Genomic DNA, 12940 nt, shown 5'->3' with positions numbered 1-12940 from the left:
GCCAATTCCATCCCCTGAAGTCTTTCATATCTCTTTATGTTTCTATACTGTAACCTTTTCTGAGCACTTTCCCTCCCTACATTTTCTGAACACTTCACTTAAAGATACTGCTGGGATGGGCTGTTGGGTGATTTCCTTGTAGCCTCTGGAGTCTCTCTGTGCTTTCCTAAACTGGATGAAAAGTAATCCTTAACCTTTATTTGGTCAGACAGATATTATTCCCATGTTTGGTCTTTAGAAAGTTTGAAGGAAGCTCTCCACCCTGCTGTTGTTCCACTGTGGTTTGTGGTGGGCATCGTTGCCTGTGTTTATGTTCAAGCATTTTATGCCTCCTTTCTGTGTTAGTAGTGACTCTAGGGACTGAAAATGTGGAATGAGGACTTACCTAGTGGCTGCAAATTTTGCTGCTTAGCATAGTTAGTCTGGATAGTGAAATGTTGGACGTGGTCCCTGCCAGCGTCGTTCCAGCACTGTCAACAGGATTCCTCTCAGCGTCTTCTACCTCTTTCAGCTGCCAAAACTTTGGCCAGAACTGCAAGCTCCAGGACTGGATAGTTAAAACATGGCATAGTCATGGTCAAACCAGGATTGAATTCCCACTCCTATGATTGTAATACGTGAAAAATCACTGGAGGAATTTCTCAACAGGAAAAATAAGATTTGTATTCTTTTAAGGAATTTTTCATCACCTTAAGCCTATTTCTATTCACTTCATAGCTGGTGATTGTTGAGAAAGCAACATTTTTAATTGGAAAAAAATCTTGTTCTTTACATGCAGTGCTACCCTACTGGCTTTCTTGGTTGAGCTTCTTAAGAGTTCAGTAGCCATGCAAGAACAAATGCTTGGTGGAAAAGGCTTTCTAGTCATTGGCTATCTCCTTGAAAAGGTATGTTTGGAGGGTTTTTATCTTTGTTCCTAGTATTTCTACTGCCATTGAGGTACTTTCATCACATGGTTCAAATGTCTGGTGGAATTAAATATATTTGTGATAAATGTATTCCAAATTAAAATATTTTAAAGTTGTCTACAGGAGTCTCTTCATCTTTCTCATCCTCTTACATACCAGTATTCAAAAAATTGATTTTCTCGAGGTGCTTCTGTTCTCTTATTTATGTTCCTACTTTAGATCACTTTGTGAGTGCCTTTAAAGTGTGTTAATTTCTGCACTTTCTGTCCCTCCAAACCTGCTTAGGAAATTTCTCTTGTTTCTAATTTGTACAAACATAGCAGAAATGTCATAACTGAGATTTTTTTTTGTGCGTATGTAGGTTAATAAAAGTTAAATTAATCGTCTGTGATTCAATTCTGAAAATTATTGAAGTAGTTGCACTGTGTTTTGAAGAAAAACTGTAACAAAATTTATTTCTAAAAGAAGTAGTTGCAAGGGGCATTCCCTGTACTTGCTGGTTTTCAGGCACAATGAGCAGTTATCACAAAACTCAGGTTGACTTCAGTTGTCTGAGGAACATCCCCTGCCTCCCTGCCTCATGACACCCTGTTACTGAGGTTCAATAATCTAAATAATCTGAGACCAAACTACTGTCAGCTATGCTAAAATAGCGATGGTCCTATGATTGAAGCTGATGTTTCTGACATTCTTGAATGTCTGCTACTGAGTTTTTATTACCATGAGGTTAGCATAGCAATCTTTTAAACAGAAGATAAAAAATCATAGTATCACCTTTCAAAGATGTTCTGAATTTTGAAGAAGAATAAGTAGTGATTCTCATTCTGTTCCCTTTGTTCTTTGTGGTTAGGGAAATACCTTCACTCGATACCAAAAAGCAGATTTTCTATGTTTCTGTTTTCACTACTAAGCAAGTGTGATTTAGAATTTCGAAGAACTAGCCTAAGGTGGTGTTCTTTTTCCAAGGATAGGTTTTCTTGTGCCATAACCAGAATGAATTTCCAAAGCTGTTACCTTTGGTTTGATAATTTACACACAGGCAGACTGGTGAGCCCTGATGGAGGGCTTTCTCCTGAACAGAGCACTGTGGTTTATACACATGGAATACATCAATTTAAAATGTTGCACAGGATTTTTATTTTCTTTTAGAAGTTTGCATGCTCTTCTAATTAACACCTGCTATGTTCATTAGACTTGGGCATGTGAATATTTAAAGGATTTCCATTGATCACAGCATAATTCTTAAAACATATGTTGTTTTCTGGGTGGTTTTTTACATCGTATTCACTTAGCTGCAGTTTTTTGAAAGGATGTATTCTATTTTTTTCAATATATGCTTATATTCAGTTGGCACACATGGTGGGAAAAATCCTTTTGTTTCCTAGTCTCAATTTTATTATTTGTAAATTATCTGTTGTATCTGTTATTTATTTGCATGCAGTCAAATACTTCAGAGACAACAGAGAGCTTTTTTTTTTTAACTTGAATTTCCAAACAGTATTTTTGTTCTCATTAGTTGCAGATTATTTATTGCGAATTTTGATGTACAAGCAAAAGGAAATTCAATATCCAGGCTGAACTTGTATTAACTGACAAGTAGACTTCAGTTCTAAAAATAATAAATCTCCATATACCCAGACTGCACTTACAGCATTAAAAAATATTTGAAAAATAGAATCACAGAATCATTTAGATTAGAGAAGACCTTTAAGGTGGAGTCCAGCTGTTAACCCAGCACTGCAAAGCCCACATCTAAACCTTGTCCCTCAGTGCCACATCTACACAACTTTAAATACCTCAGGGATAGTAACTCCACCACTTCCCTGAGCAGTCTCTTCCAGTGCTTGACATTTTGTGGAGAAGGCAAGGAGAAGGATGTTTAGAGTTTTTTATTCTTTATTCATCTGTTAATTTAGTTTACAAAGAAGTTACTCCAAGTCCTCATGCCATGTTACTACAGGAGCAGGTCTCAACAGTGATTTTATGGCAAATGCTATGAAACTAAGAGTCCTGGAATTCGAGAAAACCGTGAACCCAACTCCTTCAAATACCTACTTAAGTTTACGAAACAAAAGCAAGTCTCCCAATAATGTGTGTTCACACACTGAGACACCAAATTTCAATAAGACACTTCTTTAATTTAAGAAGAGATAAGGACTTCCAATAAAGTTCTCAAGAATTATGCTGTAAAATGTGGGATCCTGACTGGATTCTAATAAAATGAAAACAAACCCAAGTAAGCAAAATGCCAAAAAACCAAAAAATAAAGTTGTTGCTGAGTACTTTAACCTGTTAAATAGCCATTAGAAAGACCATTAATATTGTTAGAGTATAAAGTGCCTTTATATTCAATGATATCAAAGCATGCAAGGCTGCACGTATTTAGTAATGATGAGCCAGTTGAAAATACTCCTTCATAGTTCTGCTGTAATTATATTAAAGAAGAATATTCTTTTTTTAATCTTTTTTTTTTTTTTTTTTCATTCTGATTTTTTCCCCAGTCATCTAGAGTTCATATAACCAGAGCAGTTCTGGAACAATTTTTGTCATTTGCAAAATATTTGGATGGGTTATCTCATGGAGCACCTCTGCTGAAGCAATTATGTGATCACATTCTTTTTAACCCTGCTATCTGGATACATACCCCTGCAAAGGTAATTATTTGCTTGAATAATGTTATGACTCCTACAACAAAATTAAATACCTTTATTCTTTTATAACATTCTACTTAGGTTTTTGTTTTTTTCTCTTTTAGGTTTTCTTTTTATAAACATGATAATAGCAATGATTTTTAGATCATGAAATCTACACTACTTAACTATATACTTCAATTTCTTCTATAATTTCCTAAAAGCTGTTAAAGTATTGCCTAAGGTTCTATCTGATTATATGAAAAGACTGTTTCGAGAAACCCAGTCCCTTTTTCATTGATTGCATTACATTGTTTTCCTACAGATTAAACATAAAACTTTGTATTTTTAGTTGCAGGCAAAATATGTTTTGTTACATATTAACATAAGCTCTCATTTTAATTCAAATTATGTATTCTAGTTTGATAAAATCTCTAAAATATTATTGTTTGTCTCTGGTAATATTGAATTATTTGCTTTCCTAAGTAATCATAGTTGAGATATGTGAACCAAAGTGAAAAATGGCATTGTCCTAAAAACTGACAATATATACTTCTCATGTAAAAAGTCAGAATAGAAAACAAGCCAGTATGTTTATCATTACTTAAATCATTCCTAGGTACCAGTGCAGCCCCTGCCCTAATCAGAGTTATAATTAATTTTTAAGTTTTTTGTATCATATCCAAAATCTATTCTAAAAAACCCCTACAATTTAAGGTTACTAATAGAGATGTTACATTTATGTGGATAACTCTTTCATTCCTCAGGTGCAGCTGTCCCTGTACACCTACCTGTCAGCTGAATTCATTGGGACTGCTACGATCTATAACACCATCCGCAGAGTGGGCACGGTGCTGCAGTTAATGCACACACTGAAATACTACTACTGGGTGGTCAACCCTGCTGACAGCAGTGGCATTACTCCTAAGGGATTGGGTAAGTGCAGCACATAAGGAGGAAAATACAAGCATCTTCTCCTGTAGGAAGGTTTATGATGTAAATGTCTGAAAGCTCCTTGGATCTGTAGACAGGGAGGTAAATAAATGGCAATAGTTGATAGCAGTGGTCATCTGTGGAAGGACTGTGGAAGTACTTTTTGGTGTATCATAAACCCATGCTGATAATTTATGTTTATGTGTATTCCCAGAAGATTCCAACCCTGGTCTCCAGTCACGCAGCATATACTTATGTGGGCATACTTTAGGAAACTTATTAAAAAGATTGATTTTTCTTCTGCTGTAATAAAGAGGAAATATTATATGTGTTTCATATGCCAAAGAAGGCTTTCTGTGGTTTGAGTGATTAGTCGTGTTAAGTGATCTTGAAAACAGAGTGAAAACTTCTAGTTCTCACTGCAGAGGTCTCTGAAGCTGTATTTCCAGTTCAATAATATTTTTTCTCTGTCCTTATAAAATACAGATTTAGTTAACTTTGCATAAAGTGATGTGCTTAGCTTAGGACAAGAGCTACTGCATGACAGCACCAACAAAATGCAATAATGGATTGAGCACTGCATGTTACAGATGTGTATTAACCAGAGCAAATCATTCTAATCCTATACATTCTGACTGTAATGCCATTACATTTAGCTATCTACTTGTGTAAAGCAGGAGGGATTTGGCTGAAAGTCTCTCAAAAAATACATGAGAAAGGAGAATTTATTAATTATTTTTATTGTGTAACTATTAATGTCATGCTGAGAATTTGAATAATTGGGGAATGTTTTTAGTACATGTCACTAATATTCACAGGTATTACATATCTAAGACATTAATTATTGGGTAATTCTTGTTTGCAAGTGAGCTGTATGCATCAATGTTTCCCTCAATATTTTTTTTTTAATAAATAAAACTGAAAGTAACAACTCTTTTCTTGATTAGTTGTCCTAATTGGCAATGAAGGTGTCGAAGGTCACAGAAAGAGCTGCTCTAGGATCTTGGATCACACTTACAGTTCTCGCGTAGTATAATATTAGATAAAGAGTAGTCTTCAAATATTATTAAAATTTATTTTAAAACACATAACAAAAGCCCACTGTTCTCTATTAATTTAAATGAAAGGTTTGAAATCCTAGATAATGAAAATTACCTGTGGTGGTTACTTAATTAGCTTGAAATCTTTGTCAGTGATAAATTATGTTATCTACTTACGCTGATTCTGGATTCCTGCTGCCAAAATAGAATTAACTTCTTTTTTTTCTTGGTGCCTACAGTGAAAATGTCTCCTTCTGAGCTAGATGTCTGCTGATTATGCACAGTAGAATGCAGGAGTCAGTTGCCTTAATACAGGTTTCCAGCATCATTGTAGTCTCTCAATGGGGCATCTCACCTGCCTCTCAGAAGGATGCAGGTTTCTTGTATATCCTACACCAAATTCAGCTTGTTTTGGGGAGATATTTTGCATACTTTGTGGCATGACAACTTACACTAGTTCAACTTCCTATGTTTAGGAAGCTGTCTTACCTCTAATTGACAGGCACTTGAGAAAGGCTTTGTTTGAGATGCAGTCGCAGGAGGTTAGAAGCTGGTCTTGTGTGGGAACTACACTGTGGATGTCTGAAATTAGGGTGAGCTGAATCCTACCCTAGGGAGTGGCTTTATCCAGATTCATACTTCCAGAGGTCTGCTCTGTTGAGGTTTATACTGTTATGCTGCACAGGTACAGTTTTACCATCAGAAAAATTTCCTGTATCTGAGATCGATGGGGAATTGGGATGTTTAAAACTCAGATGATCAGCTTATATACATCGTGTTTGTGACTTTTGAATAAACAGCTGTTGTGAGGTGAAGTTTTCAGGTCTCAACCACCATATTTACAGCTAGATAGAGACTTGGAAGAGAGTGCTTGAGAGTGGAAGTTTGATAATATAGTCTATTTTGTATGGCTGGGATTATTTTTTAATTTCTTTTTCTACTATATTTGTTTAAATTAAAAAAAATCCTGTGCTTCTATGTCGTGATGCTACTACCTAACAACAATTTGAAAATGCATTGCATATTACAGACTGATTCCCTCTGGCTAGGTTTGCTCTTTGTGGGGTCAGTGACATTTCTTCCTGTAGAAAGCCTGGATTGGTTTTATCTTGCCCAGAACTGCCTCTTTGCAGTTAGCTGTATTTTTTGAGTATTTGTATGTGTAATGCCAGTTGCATAGCTTCAAAAAATACATAATGTATTCATCAAAATCTGAACAGAAGGCATGAGGTACACATGGATACAAAATTAGGAATGAGAAATGAATGAATTAACACTAAATTAAGCATAGATATGACTGGTTTACATCCCTACCTTTTCTTTTTTTTGGAGGATAGTACATTCTCCTCTCATTTGTGTCATTTCCAGAGAAGATTCTTTTTTTTCATCTGAAAGGCAACTGGGTCAGTCCCTGAAAGGTGTAAATTAGTAGGTGCTTAGTGTGGCAGTTTGAAAACAAAAATCAAAATTTCTAAAGTATTCATACAGTATTTGGGAAGGTGTTTTATAAACTGAAAACTGAGGCAATGCATATTTTCAAAAACATGTTATGATCCACTATATCTGAATTTTCTCATTTTGTCTTTAGATTTATAGATAAACTTGACTTTTTGAAAGTTTAATATCTTCTTTCTTCCTTGTTCCTTATCCTCTTCCTCCTTCCCTGCAGAAGGCCCTGTGTAATTGATACAACTACAAAGAAGAAGTAGTTTCTTTTCTGTCTGTAAGAGTGGCTTTTCTTGTGTTGAAGAATGTCACTCTATCAGGGAGAAGGATCAATGACTTAGCAACCGATGTGCAAACCCAGAACTGCTATGGAGTTTTCTCCAAGCAAATCAGAACTGGGGCCTTTTTTGCTATTATTTCACAGATAACTTCTGCTTCTGACTGATAGAACTGTAATAACTGTGGCGATTTGCAAGCAAATGACTGTGAAAATATAATAATTGCTGAGGTGATGGGTTTTTAAATTTAATTTCATATTAACTTCGTTTCATAAAAGACTTTTTATGAAATCCACATTAGTTGCTAGCAACTGATAAAATTCCTGAAAATATTTAATAATGGATTTAATGGAAAATATTTAACAATGGATTCAACAAATATTGAATCACCTGGATATTACATCACTTTCCTTTACCAAATGTTTTTTTAACATTAAGTGCAGGTCTGGCTGATTCAGACCGCTTATATTAATAGAGTACAGTCCTAGAAGTAGCTGTAGTTATTACACTTAAGGCCTTTTTATTTTCAGTATCTCATAACTCCACCAATCCCAATAGCTCAAAAAAGGTAACTCTTCCAGGATTTTTGCTTTGTGTTAATTTTTATTAGCCTGCCTGCAGCCACTGCTGCCAGAAAGTTTATAATTTGTTGAAGTGTAGAATAATGTATAAAAGGTTTTGTTAAAGTAAGGAAGTTGCAGTGTAAAAATACAGTTCTTTGAAATTTAAAGTTGCTGTGTTTTACATAGCATTTGATACCTCAAAATGGAATAATAGGATCCATTTTCTATAAACATTAATTTTCATGTATGAAACAGAAAAAGTCATTATGTGAGTAAATTTCAGCTGAAACTCTAGACTGACTTGACATGAGACTTTTCAGATGTGAAGACTTTACTCATGCCAATGTATAAACTTTGACTGCATGTGCTAAAGTACCTTCAAATAATTTGCTGTCATATTAGGAAGTAATCTTATTCATGCAGACATTTAAGTAGTGTGATGTTTTCTCATTTTCTAGGCATGTCATCTTTTATGTGGAGATACTGAAACACTTTTTAATATTAGTAGTTTGATTTACTATTACTTGCAGACAGTTACTCTTCTTCAGGATTTTATTGCCTTCACCTGTCTTAGTATAGCACAAACTGAGTGAGTTTTCTGCAGTGACAGTTTTGTAGCCCTTATTTTAAAGGCAAAGGAGCTCAATATTGAAGTTTCCCATTTGGCAAATGCTGTTTTCTTTCAAAACTTAGTTTTTCTTTTGCTTCTCCTAGTAATCAGCTTAAAAAATGGGAGGTGTAAATGCTCTTTTTTAAAATGTATTTTAATAAAGATTTTAAAAGGCTCAGATACTTATTTTAAATTTGGTTTTGTATTTTCTGTTTTGTTATTGTTTTCCTGTCTCATGCTGGTATTTCTTCTTAGATTCAGAATACTGAATTCATATTTGTATTCCCATTTCCTTCTGAGGTAATAGAAATACTGTTTCAGAGTTGGTCTGTAATTATTCTTAGTAGGATTTACATTTTAGATGTAGATCCACATAATGGAGACAAGTTGTCTGTTTAAAATTATGAGTTACAATTTTCTTCTGGCGTTGCTAGTTTCAATTTTTTTTACAAAGAACCCCAAAAGTCAAACTAATTTCCAAAGAAAAGAATCGAAATTTTATAATTTATTTTTTACACTTAGACTATGGTTATAGCTGTTATCTTGATTTGCCACATGCATGCCTTTAATATTTTGTTAAATCATACAGAATAAAGATAATAGAATCACCCAGCCATTGCAGTATGAACACACAACAAAACAGGCAATGGAGTGAAAATTATTTAAAATATATAGCTTCTTTCTGTGATTATGATCCACATATCATATGATGTTATTTCTGTGTGCGTGGAGATGAGATTCTGCTATCTGTATCATATTTTTTTTAATTTAAAGAGTAGAAAAATCATGCTTTTTACATACTGAAAAATAATCAAAACAGACAAAAAATGTTACATTTGATTGTTGCTAGAACTGATAACACAATTTTATTTTCCAAAGACAGAAATAGAAATCATTCTTTTTGTTATTCAAAGCTCCCAATCAGTTTTTGGGTGGGTTTTTTTTTGTATGTTTTCTGGTTTGTTTTGATTTTTTTCTACAGCAGTACTGATTGTCCTTAACTCTGTGAATATGTTTACTTATTTTCTCTTGTTTACTTCTGATTTATGCCCCTATAATTTCTCTAGGCTGCAGGATGAATTGGATAAAATTATAATTTTTTTTCATTTATTTTTGTCTGGATAAAGCTGGATAACTCTTATTATGAGTGTATTTTTTTTAAAAAAAATCTGACGCAAATGCCGAGCTCTGTGAAAAATACATACATAAAGAAATCTAAAAGCAGGAAATGCTTTAATGACTCATCCTCGTGTGGGATAAGGAAGGCATCCTTTCTCTTTGCAAATTAAAAAGAATGTTACTATTTTGTATTAGGGATTTATGGTTGCTGTACCAGATCTTGAAAGAATTATTTTCATAGTTGATCTAATTTGAGATTGGTTTTGGTCTTTAGCAGTACTGACTATCAGTGTCCAAGTGATGGTGACACTGAATTGTCTATATGCAGTGAAGGGCACAAAAATTAATAGACAGTAAAAAAACACCCTACTTTGCAGTGTTTGAGTTGAAAAACAAGATCTACTTGTCCTTTTTTGTCTCAGTATATGTGTGGATAATGTATATGTTTTTAAATTATAGAATAAATTACACCATTGTTTGGTCAATAATACATTTTTAAAAAACAAATCTTCAACCAGGAATGAAGTAATTTAATTAGTAATGAAATAAAAAACTGTGATGATATAAAAAATTATGGTTGAAAATCTGCTTTAGGTAACTTTAGAACTTCCTGTTTAATTCTATTCAGTCTGTGTCAGATGATCATTACATCATATTGCTGCAGTCCTTTCTTCCATTCTTTGTGGCTGTCTGGGGGTTACACAGCCTCCAGTTTCTCCAGGCTGTCTTATTTTTCCTTGCCAATCCTCTTTTAATTTTTGAAACTAATGAAGTCTTTTGGGTAGCAGCTGTCCCCTTTTTCTGATTCTAGAGCAGTGAAGCTTCATGACCCAACAAAAATGCGAGGAATAAATAGTACTAGAGGACTGAAGGGAAAATTATACTTTACCTGCTTGGCATATAGCCTGCAAGCAACAACTCCTTTGGTATCCTTTGCATGTTAAAGAACCCTTTTCAAGGTTGTCACACATCTCCAGGGGAACGAGTGGGTACATAGTATAAAACTCATGTCTCTTTGAAGAGGTTCCCAGTTAAACTGAGATATCTTGTTTTTGACATGTCCTTACTATTTATGTTACAGAAATGTTTTGCAGACCTCCCCATTGTCTGTATTCTGTTTCCATAATTACAGTCCTCCAGAAAAGAAAAAATGTCAATTTTTTTTTCAGTCCTGGTTTTCAGATACTGAAATCCCAGTGAGGTGTAGGAGGGAAGGAGGTGTACAAATAAAAAACTTCTGTGATGCAGTTAGAGAATTTGAATCCACATTTAAATTAGGGGGGAAATAGCCAAATTATTTAAAAATACAATATTTATATATTTATTAGATAAAAATAACTTGTTGATAACAAGCACACCATTGCTACAAATTCATGCAGTATTTAATTGCATCTAGTGCCTAAAAAAATAAAATCTGACTTTTGTTTTTACAGTGGAAAACGGATATTTCATGGTGCCACTAGAATTAATAATATATATATAGTCTTATACCTTTACAGCGTATCTGATAGACCTTCTTTACTACAATGCTGTTAATTTTCTTACAAACAGTGGGTGGAGAGCTTGAGATTTACTTGCTTTTTTCTGAAGAGTACACAGTTCTCCTCTTTCCACTTCTAGATAGGAAAGAAAACTTCAGTGTGTTAGCCATTCCTTTTGTTCTTCCTAGTGAAACAAATATAGCTTCCCTTAAGTTTTTCCCTTGTTGCAAACTTGAGTTACTGTGTGCAAAGCAGTGGCTTCACTTCAAAAAGTGCCACTGAAGACAACTAGAAAATCTCCTTTAAAAATTGTAATCATCTGGATTGGAAATAATAATGACATAGACTGTTTCTAAATTTTGATCTATGTTTATCAGTGTAAGATTAAATGGCTGATGGAAAAAATATTTTAAGCTACATTTATTTTTACTGAACAAAATTTAAGACTGTCTATGCCATGCATTGTCTGAAAAGCAAGAACTTAAAAGAATTTCCAGTTCAGCTTCAGTATTTATGAAAAAAGAGAATGGAAAATATGAGAGAAAAAGTTTCAAATTACTGTAGTTATTTGAGCTCTGTCTTTTTTAGATACTTCTTTTTTCATAATATACTTCATCAAGCACAGTTGTTTTAAGTATTATGGATTATAATTTTTTTCCTGGTTTAAAATGAATATTTTCTTTACATAGTAGTTTACTTTGGTTAAATGGCTTTAGTTTCTGCTACAAGTACTGGCTACCATTAGTATTTTATAAATCCTTTCTCTGTTGCTTTTCATTCAGATTGTATTTAACATAGTAGTTTGGTCATTCCAAGTTTTTATCACATATTTCTGTTTATGTATTATTATCACCTTATTACTATGTTTCATATTCCTGTTTCCTTTTAAAAACTAAGTAAAATATAATATGGAATTTTTTTCCAAATGGAACATAACTTATTCTTAAATATATTGTGTTGAAAAATGTGATTCTGAAAGGTTATAAGTGATATAATTTGCAAATATGAACTTTTATATAAGAGGAGAGTACTAAATCTGTTATAGGAACTGTGATTTCTTTAAGGATTAAAGGAATTAGTTTATATTTAAAAGTGCTATATTTTGTTTCTTCCAGATGGTCCTCGGCCCTCCCAGAAAGAAATCATATCATTAAGGGCGTTTATGCTTCTGTTCTTGAAACAACTTATATTGAAGGTAAAATGCTCCATTCCAGAGTGAAAACATTGACATCTATTATATACTTGTAATAGTATCTTTCATAGTAGAAAATAGGTAATATCTGTCCAGTATTGTGTCTTTTTATGGTTAATTTAATGTTCATGCACATCCTTCTAATCAACAGAGAAGCAGTAAGTCTGTACAAAATTTCTTATTAACCTCACCAAACTCTACCATGTATATTTTATTAAATGTTTAATATATTTATATGCAATATATAAAATATGTTTTATTTAAGTTAATTGTCATATTTTTAAAAAATATGATAAAGTAGTCAAATTAAAATTGACTAAAGTAGTCAAATGATAATTGCAGTTGTCAAGCTAAGTTTCGATTTATCCTTCTTGTTGGTTCTACCATTGGTAGAAATGGTGTTTCTCTTTCTCTCTGTTACAGATGAATGCTACTCTTTGAGAGATAATCTGTCATTTAAGGCTAGACTGAAAACCAGTATTTTCTGTTGTGTCTCACAAATTGGAGGAGTAACAGTAATAACAGTAATAGTTTGTAGTATCTGAGGACCCACACTAAAATAATATGACCTCATACTGTTTGCAACTGTCAATGTGATAAAGAAAAACAGTAGAATGATAGAGAGAATTTAGTCTTTTAGGTTCAAATAAAAAAGCTGTAGGATTATTTGACTAGGTCCAAGGTTTGCTTATCCAAATGTGAGGAATTTATTTTCTCTGAATAATGGCCCTTTTTTTTCC

The 12940-nt window shown here is 33.4% G+C and overlaps 1 protein-coding gene across 1 annotated transcript in view; it reads left to right on the top strand.

The window, feature by feature from the left end:
• The window catches only part of NBEA (neurobeachin), a 453768-nt gene that overhangs the window by 118843 nt on the left and 321985 nt on the right, over positions 1-12940 (top strand). Inside the window, exons 11-14 of the mRNA XM_083884753.1 lie at positions 779-887; positions 3410-3562; positions 4306-4474; positions 12124-12203. Of these exons, the coding sequence (XP_083740879.1) occupies positions 779-887; positions 3410-3562; positions 4306-4474; positions 12124-12203 (511 nt within the window). The remainder of the gene's footprint in view (positions 1-778; positions 888-3409; positions 3563-4305; positions 4475-12123; positions 12204-12940) is intronic.

The sequence above is a fragment of the Zosterops lateralis genome (assembly GCF_965231275.1).
Source record: "Zosterops lateralis genome assembly, chromosome: 2".
In the NCBI taxonomy this organism is placed as follows: Eukaryota; Metazoa; Chordata; class Aves; order Passeriformes; family Zosteropidae; genus Zosterops; species Zosterops lateralis.
This window is presented reverse-complemented; position numbering and strand designations above follow the sequence as displayed.